Source organism: Anas platyrhynchos, chromosome 4, assembly GCF_047663525.1.
Source record: "Anas platyrhynchos isolate ZD024472 breed Pekin duck chromosome 4, IASCAAS_PekinDuck_T2T, whole genome shotgun sequence".
Lineage (NCBI taxonomy): Eukaryota > Metazoa > Chordata > Aves > Anseriformes > Anatidae > Anas > Anas platyrhynchos.
Window position 1 is genome coordinate 34,748,867 of NC_092590.1, and position 13,998 is coordinate 34,762,864.

General features: G+C 38.0%; 1 protein-coding gene across 2 annotated transcripts in view; it reads left to right on the forward strand.

Moving 5' to 3' along the window:
- Positions 1–4,055, forward strand: part of DCHS2 (dachsous cadherin-related 2) — a 106,762-nt gene extending 102,707 nt beyond the window's left edge. For both annotated transcript variants that reach the window (XM_027456632.2, XM_038178743.2), the window contains exon 20: positions 602–4,055. In XM_027456632.2, coding sequence (XP_027312433.2) covers positions 602–3,231 — 2,630 coding nt within the window. In that variant the 3' untranslated portion in view covers positions 3,232–4,055. The remainder of the gene's footprint in view (positions 1–601) is intronic.
- The last annotated feature ends 9,943 nt before the right edge of the window (positions 4,056–13,998 follow it).

Sequence of the window (13,998 nt, forward strand, 5' to 3'; positions counted from 1 at the left end):
TTTACAGAACTTGTTATTCAATAATCCTAAATGGAATTTAATAAAAGTTTTCTAAATTGAGAACACGCTTTCCAAAGTACATCATTTTCTTTAACAGTGAAGAGATTTACTGATTTTTCTGACTTAAGTCTGCAATGCTATGGGAGGCAGCAAATTGTGGGTATATGTGTCTCAGTATGCGTTTGTATGTATAACTTTTGGTAATGCCAGCTTCAGAAATTACTAGATACTCCAAAAATGATACGTAACTGTTGTTCAGTGAGCAAGTGCATCACTTATTTTCTGTTCCCAGGCATTTTTAGGTGAATTTTTTGGAATGTTTTATTTTGCCTTTTGTTTTCTGAAGTTTGCATGTTCAACCTGCTATAAGGAAGATAAATTTTTGTTCGTGTAAATGCAGTATGTGTTTTTGATACTGCATCATTGTGGGTAGGCCTTGGCTTAGAGCATTAGCTGTGATTTTGTAGAATTCTTTCGGGGCGTGCAACAATTACGTCACAACCATGTCATTTTCAAACATGACTGATAAGATTCAGCTTTTGTAATCACATTTACATGCCCTAATGAATGTGGGTTTTTATTATTTCTATCTCGTTTTCAGGTTCAGTGTTCACTACCAAACCAATGTCACAGCTGAAAAACAATAACATTACTCACCTCCTGATAGCTGCCATGGATGGTGGCAATCCTGCCCTGAGTGCAGTCACCTCCGTAGAGGTACACATAGAAGATGTAAATAACCACGCCCCTCAGTTCACAAGGGCATTGTACAATCTCAGTGTGAGAGAGAATGCCTCAGTTGGAGAAAGTGTTCTCACATTTTCAGCAGTTGACTTCGACTGGACACATGAAAATACATACATAGAATACTCTATTGTTGATGGCAATGCAGAGAATTTATTCACTGTGGAAACAAGTGTCATGGAGTCAGAAACATCCTACAAGCTCGTTGGCAATCTTGTTTTGAGCAATAGTCTTGACAGGGAAACTGCTGCTTCCCATCGTTTGGTCCTCCTTGCCTCTGATCATGGAATGCCCTCCTTTAATGCAACTGCTACCGTGCTAATAACTGTACTGGATGTCAATGATAATCCTCCAGTATTCAGCAGCCCAGAGTACCATATTCATGTTAAAGAAAGCACCTCTGTACATAGTCATGTCACTGAAGTTTCAGCAAATGACCGTGATGTGGGCACTAATGCAGAGATCACTTATGCTATAATCTCTGGAAATGACAAACAATATTTTTGCTTGGATGGGAAAACTGGATCAGTGGATTTGATAAAAACTCTGGATTATGAGGAAACCATGAAATTCACTTTAGTTGTCCAAGCCACAGATGGAGGAGCTGATGTAAAAAATGTGGCTTTTTCTGTTGTCCATATTAGTGTCCTAGATGACAATGATTATACCCCACTGTTTTTATTTCCCAGCATGAACTGTATTGTCAGTGAAAACTTGCCTACTTTTTCTTTTGTGTGTTCTGTTAATGCACTGGATTTTGATAAAGGCTCTTATGGACATCTTACCTACTCCATCCAGTCTTCATGTTTGGCTCAACGTGAAGTTTCTACAGACCATGATATGTTTTTCATTGATCCTTTGACAGGAGATATTCATACAAAGCAAATGTTTGACTTTGAACGTCAGAATAGATACTGTCTCATAATCCAAGCAAAAGACAAAGGTGACTCACTGGCCACAGTTACAGTTCAGGTAGATATTGAGGGGAAGGATGAATTTGACCCAGTGTTTGCACAAGATCAGTATTTCTTCAATCTCCCTGAGAAAAACGAAGCAGGCCAGTTGCTTGGCCAAGTGACAGCATCAGATAATGATGGTGGACTAGATGGAGTTGTTCATTACTCACTGCTAAAAACTTCTCCATTCTTTTCTGTAAATCAGACGAGTGGTAATATATACTTGACTGAAAGTGTTCATAGAAAGAAAAATGGCAGCAAATGGAATGATGACAACCTGGAGTTGTTGATAAAAGCACAGAGCCCAAAAATGGAATCAAAGTTCACTGTTTGCACTGTTTTTGTGAATGTTTCTGATTCTCCTGAGAGTTATCCCATTGTGTCAGCATACCACCTGACCTTTAGCCTTTCTGTTTCCTTGATAGTGTTTCTGCTGCTTGTTATCAGCCTTATTGCACTGATTCTGAGACATAAGTGGAAAGATACAATGAACTCCAGTGTGGAAAAAGAAGCAGTATCCTCCTCAGCTTCTGATTTCAATTTGGCCAGAGAAGATGAGGACTGCCAGAAAATCCAAAGTACTGAGAGCAGTATGCTTCCCATGGGTGCCATAGCAGAATGGCTGAGCTTGGCAGGAATCGAAGAGAGGAAGGATGATGGTGTCACCTGCAGGCACTCAGGCTCCAGTGGCCGCAGTTCTGCTGAAGGAAGAACAGAGGAGGATGAAGAAATCAAAAGGATCAATGAACTTTCTTGCAGCAAGAGGGCCAGCTCTGTGCTGAGTGAGCAAGGCTCACGGGTTCCAGATTCAGGAATCCCAAGAGAGTCTGACCAGTTCTCCTGGCAGTCTGGAGAAACTGATGTTGTGGCTACCACACGAAGCATGGAGAGCATGCAGGCCATTCAAGGTGAAGGTGGAGAAGAAGCCTGTGATGCAGTCTATGCAAAGAACACGATGTTGTCCCAGACACTAAAGAAAATTGGAATAAAAGAGAAGGACATAATGACAGACCTCACAAGAGAATATGCCTTGATATCAGATAGACAGGACCCTGGGTATGATTCACTTGTAACTCTTGGCACCTCTGATGAGGATCTTAGAGTTGGTTACAACTGGGATAATGTGCTCAGCTGGCAACCCAGATTTCAGCCTCTTGCCTCAGTGTTTAATGATATTGCAAAACTGAAAGATGAAAGTGTGCACATTCATAGCTTCCCTAAGGAGAAGAAATCATCTAATTTTCCTCCTCCCTTGATAACATCTATAGCTCAACCTGGCGTAAGGACAGTGCCACCTCGAATGCCAAATACAATATCAGTGCAAGCATTTAAAAAATACCCTCGTTCTCCATTTGTCCAAAATCCTGGATACCCTTCACCAACAATGACCCCCAGTTTTTCTCCCTCTCTCTCTTTACTTACTATGCAGACACCTACTGCTTCTCCAGTAATGTCCAATGGGAGAATGATAGGAACGTGTCTTATTTGTCCAAGCCATGAACTTGCAACAGAGGAAGAAATTCAGGTCTAGGTCATTAAATGATGGTAGTCTGTGGAAAAACGTATGGCTTGAAATGTTTTTAACAAGCAAAATATGCCTGTTGGAACTGTATCACCAGTATTCTTTCTGTATTCAAGAACTGAAAATGTTAATATATTAACATAGCCACAAACTTTCTAACAAACCTTCTTATTCTTTGTAGAGTATGCTGTGAGTCCATGGCGTTTCTCCTTTTTCAGTTCCAAGCAAGTGTGGTTTCCCATGTAAATCAGACAGACAGGTGTCTGATAACTTGATCAAATTGGTTTACTTTTTTTTTTCCTCATAATATGTCAATAACAAATTAATAATAGTAACTGTTTACTGTGGAAAACCTGTATTAGCATGCCAGTAGATTCTGACTGCCACTGTGGTTGCTTCAGGAGAGGGTACTATAGGCCAAAACGTTGTGATTTTTTTGGCCAAAAAGTCATGATTTATCCCCATAATAACGGATCACTCATAGGGTCCTTTGGAAAACATAATACCCAATGGTAAGATAAAAGTAACTTTCCTCTTTATTACTAGAGTAATAAATATCTATTGTCTTTCTGTCAATAGGACAGCAGGATCCCGGTCCCCAGGCAGCTGTAGGATAGGACAGTGTTACAGTTGTGAAGGGCTCATATGCCTCTACCCTGCTCATTGGTCCTGTGCTGGGCACATCTCGGCAAGACCAGATACCTGGCCTTGTTTGTTGTATGTATCATACATATTGCATTTCGTCTATGTACGTATATCCAGACATGTACACATGACTATACTGATGTGTATGCTTGTATATTGTATCAGATCAATAAAACACAGAAAATACACCTCTGGTTTCTCTTCTGTGTATATTTAAAAATCGATGATGGTTCTTTTGCATCATGTATATTAAAATTGAGCTATAGGTAAGAGCAATTAGTGCATGGGAGCCTGTTCCAAGTTGGATATGTGCAGAGGGTGTATATTGTATAGGTTGTAACAGCTAAAAGGAAATGTATACAGTGCTGTTAGATTGAATGATCATGTGGGATCAATATCATGTGTAATGCCTTTTGTTTCCTCAGTCATGCATGTCATGATCCTTGCTGGTTTACAACCTGTGGGTTCATAAACTACCTTCAAATAAGATCATGTTTATAATGCTGCACCTACATGGTACAAACATGCCATGAGATCCATACTGCTCTGCAAGAGTGGTTCTTTTAAAGCTGGCATGTGTTCATTACATTGCCACATAGTCTAAATGTAGATGTAGCTTAGGAATTCATCAGGGTCAACAAATCTTACTAGAAAAGGAGACAGGAATAAAAGTTTTATAGTTGGACAAAAACCTGTACCAGGAAGAGGGAAGAAAAGAGGAGGAGTCATTCCCAGTCCATATCCGGATATGGAGCATCAGTTCAAGTCCATTTTTTCAGTATGAATTGGGCCATTAGATTGGCTACCCGAGGGTTGTGGGATAAACTTCTTTGGACCTATATCTGAAGAAGGCAGAATGTGTTTTTGCATTTTTATGTCAATATAGACTGCATGTGCAGTCTATAGACTGTTATAGACTATAGAAGTTTCAAGATTAATTCATGAGCTTTCAAAGTAACTTGCTTTGGCTGCTTATTGATGTAGTAGTTATTTTTGCAACTGAATGGAAAATACTAATTTTTGAATGACATTTCAGTGAGAAATCTGTGTACAAAGCAACTGTAATGTGATGCCATGACATCAACATGTAATAATTTAATAGCGCAAATAATACACTATTTTAAAACCTGACAGATTTTTCTATTATGAAGGCTAAAGGTTGTTTTTATGACAGCAAAACTTATGAAGGCAAAACTTGTTTTTTACCTTTTAAAATTACACTATCTACAGCTCGTTTGGTTTTGATGTATGTCTTGACTATAAAGTCATTTCTGATTAAATGAGAGGTATTCTTTGTGATGTTCAACTCTGTGTGTTTGTAGTTTCAGGAGGCAAACAAGACACGGAGGACTGCTTTTTCTGTACAGTCAGTATCTTAGCTGCTATTGTTTTAGTTTCAGGCAGTCCTGGTCAAGTGGCAGCTGTTGTTGCTCTTAGTAGGAGTAATGAGCACATGCTATCCTGATAGAGGGATCGTCTTTGCAGTGGGTGATCGGTGGAAGATCAAATGCCTCAAAAAGCAAATCTTTCACAATGATGAATATGAAGTGTTATTTAAGGTGTTGTTTCAAGTACAGATTAATGGATTAATAGCTTTTTCTTCACAAATATTGCTGTTGCAAATGGAATAAAATTAGTGCTATAGCTCTTCAAGCATGCAGTCATACTTTGTACAAAGATTTGGACCTTACCATGCTTGCTAACATGGGCCTGCTGTAATTCTGCCTGAAAATGAGCAAATCTTGTTTCTGTTCTTTTTGCTCCTTCAAATATATTTTCATTTTGATGGCTCTCTGAAAGGATTATGACTCACATCCTATTTCTCAAGCACATGAAATAACCACGACTTACTTTGTGCTCCTCTTAAATGCTACAAGAGTCTTTTCCATGTCTTTTTGTGTATTGGCTCATTCTGTATCAAACAGGAAACAACACTTAGGTAACATATTGTTGTTTTGTATACTGTCAAGCTTAAAGTGGCTATTGAAACAAATGTTTGCAATAAATCATGCATAGTTCTTCTAACCTTATTGTTTTTTCCCCTAAGTAAACAGTGTAACATCTATAATTTACCATGAGTTTAATATTACCTTGAATTGAAGAGGCTGTGTTACTTGCAATTCTGCACACCAGTTTTAACACTTTGGAGAAGGTACAGAACTTGTTAGTGGAAAATCATATTAAGCTCAAAATGCATAAGCTATAAAATAAAAGACAGTTGTCTCTTCTGGAATTTTGGCTGCCTGCCTTCTGGATTTCTTGTTGGCAGCCTTGAAAACACTGGTGTAAATCACTACCAAATGGATATCAAAATTCCATCTACCAGTAGTAATCATTAAATTGACATTCAAGCAGATTCCTGTGCAAAGAGGAAAAACTTTCATAGTTTTCGGGAATTCATCATTTAAGGATTATAAAAATATATATACCTATTTTCTAAAACGATATGAGAAAAACACTGGTTACTTACATAAGTCCATATTTAGTTTGTAGTTTATCTTCAGCTAAAGACAGGGTTTGGTCCTAAACCAGGTCTAGATTTAAAAAAAAAAAAAAAAAGGAAAAAAGGTTCTGATGAAAATGAACCAAGTCTTTTGCCAAGTCTATTGCACTGATCATTCCTACTATTTTTTATAATTGGTTGCTATCAATTCTCTTTGCTTTCCTTTAACTGACATGTTAGCTTCCTGAAGAATTGTCCTTAGCTTTTCTTCCTTACAGTTAGTATGAATATATGCAAAGCCTTTCTTGGGAGACCTATAAGACAAAAATGTGCTGCCCTTACAAAAAAACATTGCTAGAACATCAGCTAACACCAGACAGTCAGTTGTGTCTGTATGGCTTTATAATTTTACATCCGATAGAGGCAAAGGCCAACTGGTGATTCAGGTGGCCATCATAGGCAGCAAGGGTGTTGTAATTAAACCTTATCCTTGGTCAGAGCTCCCAACATGCCCTAACCTGATTGTTCCTTTAAAACAGCCCCTGGAGTGGAAGGGCACAGGGAATCCTTGCAGGGGAAGGAACTGGCACAGGTTTGCTGATCATTGAGGGTGGTTCCCTAAAATCCTGTAAAAACACTAATTGGAATGGGAGGTACTTGTGACTGTAAAGGAATATACTGTAATGGTAGGTTTATATTTAGAATTTGGCTTCCTTTGCAAATGAAATGGTTTTGCAGCTTCTTGCTCCTAGTATCTGGCACAACAGAAGCAACTGACTGTGGCATTGTGTGGTTCAGTTTGCTGCTGATGATCTAGTTGGAACAACTAAGGTGTTGCAACATCAAATTGAGTATACTTTTGGGTCTTGCATAGCTGCTCGTTCTGTTAGCTGTTCACCATCACGTATAGAAAGTCTAATATATATTCAATCTGAGTATGGATTTGGATGTTCAGGTCTCATTAAACTGAACTGCAGTCTGGCATCCAAATCCTCGTGGTGGCTTTGAAAATTCCACTGTATATACGCACAACATTTTTAAAACAGTAGAAAAAATGTAGATGCCTAAGCAAAAAAAAGGGGCCTTACAGAAAGGAAAATTGAGCATATAAAACCTCTTTTAGGCTTGCACTTTATGTTGCAGATAGAACTATTACTTATTAAAAAAAAAAAAAAAAGCTTTTTTTTTTTTTTTGTACAAAGTATGAAACATAATAGAAGACCATCTATAAGGAACACTTAGAGGTATCAGGGTAGTCTAAAATTGTGAAATGGTTCTGTTTCTTGATATGTATGTGCTACCTCAGCAATGTAGAAAGTACCAAATCCTTTAGCTAATCGTAGTCACAAGAATCAAAGTTTCTGCCCCATTACTGTGCATTTGAGTGACCCAAATGATCCCTGTGCCTGATGAAGCATTAGATAGTAAACCAAATGCCTGAAAATGCAGATGTCACACTGAAGGACTGAAATTATCCACTGTGATATTCAAAACTTTAGTTGAAAATCGCACTACAACTAGAAAAATATATTGAATATGTAGTTCAAAACAATAGATTGCAGCACTACAAACTATGTTTAAAAATATCAGCCATGTCCAAGTCACGTTATCCACTGGAAAATAATCTTATATTAAACACTCTTTTGAAGCTTAGAGTATTTAACACACTCTGAGTTGCTTGTCCTAAAACTGCATGTAAATTGGTGGTGAAAAGCTGTCAGAAGTCTCAGAAAATGGAAGTTGAACTGTGCCAAGTACATTGAGCCGACATGTTTGAGGATGGATGGAGCTAGATGATGCCCATACAACAGCCCAACTTGGAGGAATACCTTTCTGTTCCCTATGTACGCCCACTGCATTTGGTTGAAAACTTTCAGGTGGGGAATTCAAGAGAGTTTCTAAAACGGCATTATTGGTTCCATATCCAAACGAAGTGAGTAGCTAGTCAAGCCTGCTTGTGTTGACCTCAGAAATTCCTGCTTCAAGCCCTGCGTATCTGGGTGTGGACACATTTCCAGCATCTCCCTTTTAACAAAATGAAGGGTTCATTTAATTTCAAAAGACTTGGAAGTACTGGGTTCTGATCCAACACCCCAAGACTTCTTCCACTGATTTCAGTGGTGCTTAGATAAAAAATGCACCTGGAAGGAATGGACAACATGTGTGCCTTCCTGGTACTGTAACAAGAGTCACTGGCAGCAGAGAGCTGGCTCCCCAGTGTGCAGGGCTGTAAACCAGCAGGAAGAAGCATTAAAAGAAGGGAAATCAAGAGCCTGGAAAAGAGAGTAGAACCAGCATGGGGTGGAGGGAGGTTCAGAGGGGAGGTTCCTCTTTGCTACATGGTGATTGATGCGAGTCTTGCTTTATATGCTTATTTTGGAGTGCCTTTTAGAGAAGTCTGAGAAGGTCTATAAGGAAAAGGTCACCCTACCATTTCATCATTCTACTTCTGTGTAAACTATGGTCTGCTGCCTCATTTGTTAGTGCTTCTATTGAACGCACAGAATAACCATGCCTTTGTATAGTGGTTCCGCTACTTATCTTTATACTGTAAGCACATTACCTGAGGTCAAGTTCTGGGTAGAATTAGTCTTCAAAATGATGCTAACAACTGCTAACATCACAGTAGCAGGAAAAGGCTTGGCGTTTCTTGAATGGGCTGTTGTGTGGTGGTTGTTTTTTGTTAATTTGTTTTGAGAGGTGCATGTTTTTTTCCATTTTGTTTTTAAGTTTAACAGTTTTACAGTTTTGCACTCTGACTTTTGGCTTCTGTCATGCTACTGGAACATGTTGTGCTATTGGTTGACCGCATATTCACTGGATGGAAGTCGAGGAAAGGTTTCAGCAGCCTACTCTGCTCTGGCAGCAGAATGGTAGAAAAATACATATATTTTCATTTCTGGATATTGTGTACTGTACTTGATCAATGATATGTTTGAACTCGCCCAGTGTTCCTCCAGAATTCTTCCATGTCTAGCTAAAATGTTCCAATGTGTACAATTTCATCCCCCATATGTTTCTTGTAACTCAGTTTTAATAACTGAAAATTGGGGATTTTGACCCTAATCAGTTAAGGTGTGAAACCAAGATGTGAAAGTTTCCTATTAAAACAATGTGGTCTGTTCCATCATTATAATTAGATATATATGAGGTTTTAGTAACACAAAGCCTCCTCTTACCAACAGTTTCTGGATGGGGTTTAATGAGGTTTTTATGACTTGAATATCACTACTTAATTTATACCATACAAACAAAAAGAAACAAGGAAATGTAATTACTCCAAGCAGAGTGAAGTTTAAATGATGAAGTAAGGAGGGCATATTGATAATTGGGTTTTAAAGCATTAGGCTGAATTGAAGGCCTGTCCAGTTTGCCCACCTGCTTGAGATACTAAGCGCTTAAGGAGGTCTTGTGATAGTCAAGGTGTAGTGCCCTGGGTGCCTAGTGGTAGGACTAGTAGTCCTGAATTACAGCTCTTTCATTTTGTAGCAATGATCATGCTCACATGTATAAACAAAAGTATCTGGTGTTGTGTCCCATAGTAAAATCAGTCATGCTTCTTGGCAACAGTAGAGACTGGTAGAATACCATCATATCCATGACCTGCTGAGCTTCACAAGTTACTGAAAAGCTGCCTCAAATACATAATACAAGGATAAATTTCAGGGTCTTCTTCCTAAGAGACAAATTCATTATAAATGATATGAGCAAAATCCTTCCAGTGACTGCTGAATTACGTATTTCTGGAACATGTGTACACTTGACTACTGTGGTGTAGCTCCTAGGCAGAGTTTTTGTGAGTCTCAGCAATGAGCAAAAAGGGTAATGTGTGAAAGTCTATAGCAGAGAAGAGAAAATGGGATAAGGAAGAGCAAAGTATGGACACTGATCAGATCTGTCTTAAAGAGCACTCTCTGCTAAGAATTGAGTGCAAGTCAGCTCAATTGATTCAGAAGACAGAGTAGTGTGCTGCCTGCCAGGAACAGAATTAACGTGTTGAAGACCCAACAGGAGAAATGCCTGCTGAGGAACAAAAAAGCTTGCTTTCTCCACCTATGATCTCATAACAAAAGAAACTGCTGTGAGTTCATGAAGGATGGTGATGGCAGGCTGTGGCATGAAGACACAGATAGAATCTTTGGTGATCTCCAGCAGAGTTTTGCCAGCCCATCCAGAAGGAGGATAAGGATAGGGGAAGACAGTGCAGAGAAGGTAAGGGAGGAGACACACAGTTTCTCAGGTCTGGTTCTATTACACAGAAAGAAAGTGAGTGGGGAAAAGAGATAAGGGAGAAAGGAGTCACAAAAGCAAAGGGAGTGGGCAGGGATTTGGAGCTTCACAAAACTGAATGAGGCCCCTGATCAGATAGATCAATCTTTGAAGGTGGCGCTGCTCTGAGCATGAGGTAGAACTACAGATCTCGAGAGGTCCCTTCCAGTCTAAATTATTTGGTAACTCTTACAGTAAGAAAGAAGTATTGCCATCATCAGTAGTGATCAGGTAGATGATACAATGAGTGATGAAAGGTCGGGTATGGTATTGGATGAGGTTAGTAAGCTACAGCTGAGGTTCTTGTATGTTTTCTAGAGATGTCTTGCAGCACAGCGAAACTTCAGTTACTCCTGCAGGACATGAAATCAAATCTAATAATTACAATTGCAACACAGGTATCAAAAATGTGTTTTAATCAGGAAGAGCAGAACTAAAGGCAAAAGGTGATGAGATATTACTGTACATCGCTAATGATTGCTAATGTAGTAGACTGTAACGTGTGAAGGCCACCAAAAATAAAGGTGCTTTGGATTACTGTTACATTGGAAGAAATTTGTTGAACTATTTCCCTTGTATTTGGTTGGCTATAGAGTCTGTTGTAGATACTAAGGTTGGTTTAGGTACAGGCATATTGTAGATACAGGATTTTCCATAAATATTGTGGTATGTTTCTCTGTAATAACATATACGTAGCAGTTGAACAGATATTACAAAACATACCTGGACTGAGGTGTTCATTTGTTTTATAGTTAACACGTTTCTTCACATAGTTAATTAACAGCATCACTGACAAAATATTATCTACATTAATTTTTATCCAGGTAAGGTATTAGAAAATTATGGAAGACTTGACTGTAGAAAACAAGCTTGCATCTATGATCACAGGTTTTATTTAAAACAGGTAATTTAAAAATAAACATTCAGATAAAAGGAAGAAATTGGTCTGTAACTAAAAATACATTTGCATGCTCTGTGCTACTGCATGCTTTGCTCTAGCTAACTTATTGGAAATATATTAGCTCAAGTGGAATATCACAGAAGAACAGCATGGGAATGAGGTGACTAGTGGAGAACCTTGCAGATAGATTTTCTGGGTTGTTCAATGTTTTCCATTAGAAGTAATGGTGGAAACAAGACTGTCTGGAATAGAGCTTGATTATTTTATTTGAGGAAATTTGGATTATTTTCATATTTGAATTTGTCAAACTTCATCTTCCAGCTATTATTTCTTATAATACTTGATTCCGCTCTAGACTAAGGCACACCTGAACTTCTGGTATGATTGCTCACTGTGAAGAAAATCTATTTTAATCTCTTTTTTTAACCTCCTAAAAATATTGACTTTTTCTACTTTCACATCATGAGTCATTTTCTCTCTTAGTAATTTTTGTGGCTATCATCTGAACCTACTTTTTCAGCATATTGAAGTGAATGTAGTTGTTATTACAACATTCTTATAATACCAAAAATTATTACAACAACAATTTATAGACTTGAAGTATTTGCAAGCAGTCCCAATTTGTTTCTTGAATATAAAATATCCTGGCTGTTAATTCATCTATATTCATCTTTGTTTATGTTCTCTGACCTCAGTAGTATTAGCATTCTTCTCACTTATTAATGAACTTGATAATGTTTATTATCCCTAAACAATGTCAGAGGTTCTTCATGTATCTTCAGTTGTACAAACCAGAAAGATATGTTTAATATTTAAACAGCTAATGTCTCACATAATTGAATTTGAAGAAATAATTTACCTTGCTTTGCACAGAGAAAGAAAATACTGTCATTCAAAAAAAGTTGCATAAAACATGAATACAGTTATAAAAGGGAATGTGCTGAGATAATAGCATCCTGGATGGTGAGTATTGGCACAGACTTAAGTATTGTTAAAGGCACCATAACTCAGACCTCTGTTTACTGGCTGTGTAGAACTGCCATTTCTTGATGTGAATTTTGGGTCAATAGAGAAGTTTCAAAATTTGCCCAGAGAATCAAATACTTTAAAATATTTTGCTTGAATTTTCATCCCGGTATTTTGGAATGTGATAGGGATTATCACATTTAATAAATAATTCATGATAATTCAAAGGCATTTTATTAAGCTTCCAATTGCATGACTCTAGATCTGTTTCCACCACCTCTGTTTGCCCACCCCATATCTCTTCCTGACAGAATTGTTTTGGGAATTGAACACAGATTGGGGAGTGGTAGTCAGAGGACCGAGAACATACTTTTCTGTTAAATATTTTATTACTGAAATCTTCTCCATTTTAGAGATATCAAAAGAAGTAAGGTATGTATTTGGGGTATGTATAAACAATGTAATACTTCAGAATGTGGTCTGAAAATGTTTAGCAGAGTGTATTTGGAAAGATGCACTATTTCTGAGTGAAGATGCTATGAGTGGGTTATAGAGGTTGTCATCAACAAGCAACAATACTCTAAGACCTTTAGAGTATTTCACACCACAGTTTTCTCTGTAGGTGCCTGATATTTTACAGCAGCTTATTCATAAAATATTTTAGTAAGTTTTAAAGTTTTATTGTTTCTATTTTTGTCTCTGTCTGTAGAGCCAAACTCCATTAATGCTACAATTCCAACTATAAAGAATTCTGGGAGAGGAGAGGAATTTATAAATAATGTATTTAGAAGCCTCTCAAATGATCTGCAGAATTTTTGACGCAGTGTTTAAAGGGGGAATGTCTCATGATACTCAGCCACAGAGAGATGTTTTATCCTTAGAGAGTTAAGTAGTAAGAGCTTCCTGGCTTTTTAATAGATTTAAATCTCTTGTTTGCAACCTGGGAGGGTCATTAAGCTTACAGGTATCTTTAATTTGGGGCAGAGTAATTCCAAAGGGGAGATTCACAGTTTATTTGTGGAGAGAAAAGCTGACTTTCCTTGTCTGGGACATTTTTTAAGGTGGCTGTTAGAAACCATTGAGGAGGTAAGATACTTTTAAATTAATGCAGTGAGAAAGGATTAACAGAGCGAAATGCAGGGTAGGCAACCAGCGGAACAAGATAAAATACCATTTCATGTTGTGTGTCAGTGCACTAGCCCAGCAAAGAAATCTTGCTGCCAACCCAGGCTCTATAGAAAACCAGTGCCATCTTCAATGAGGCTTGACTTTCTACGAACGGGTAGTCCTCCATGCTACATTATTTCCATACCGACAGAGAAAAACTGCTAGAACTGGGCTTTATGAAAAGGAAAAGGCAGGGAAAGCAGTCTTCAAGGAGAAAGACAGACACAAGTGAAAGGAAAACAAGGTTCAAGAAATAGCCTAATGTTTTGGTCCAGAGAATTTTAAACTGGAAACTTGGTATTCTGGGGAAAACGGTACCTTGCTTGACTGGCATCTGAGTTATGTAAATCCTGCACAAATGAAAGTACCATCTGGATCCCGAGTT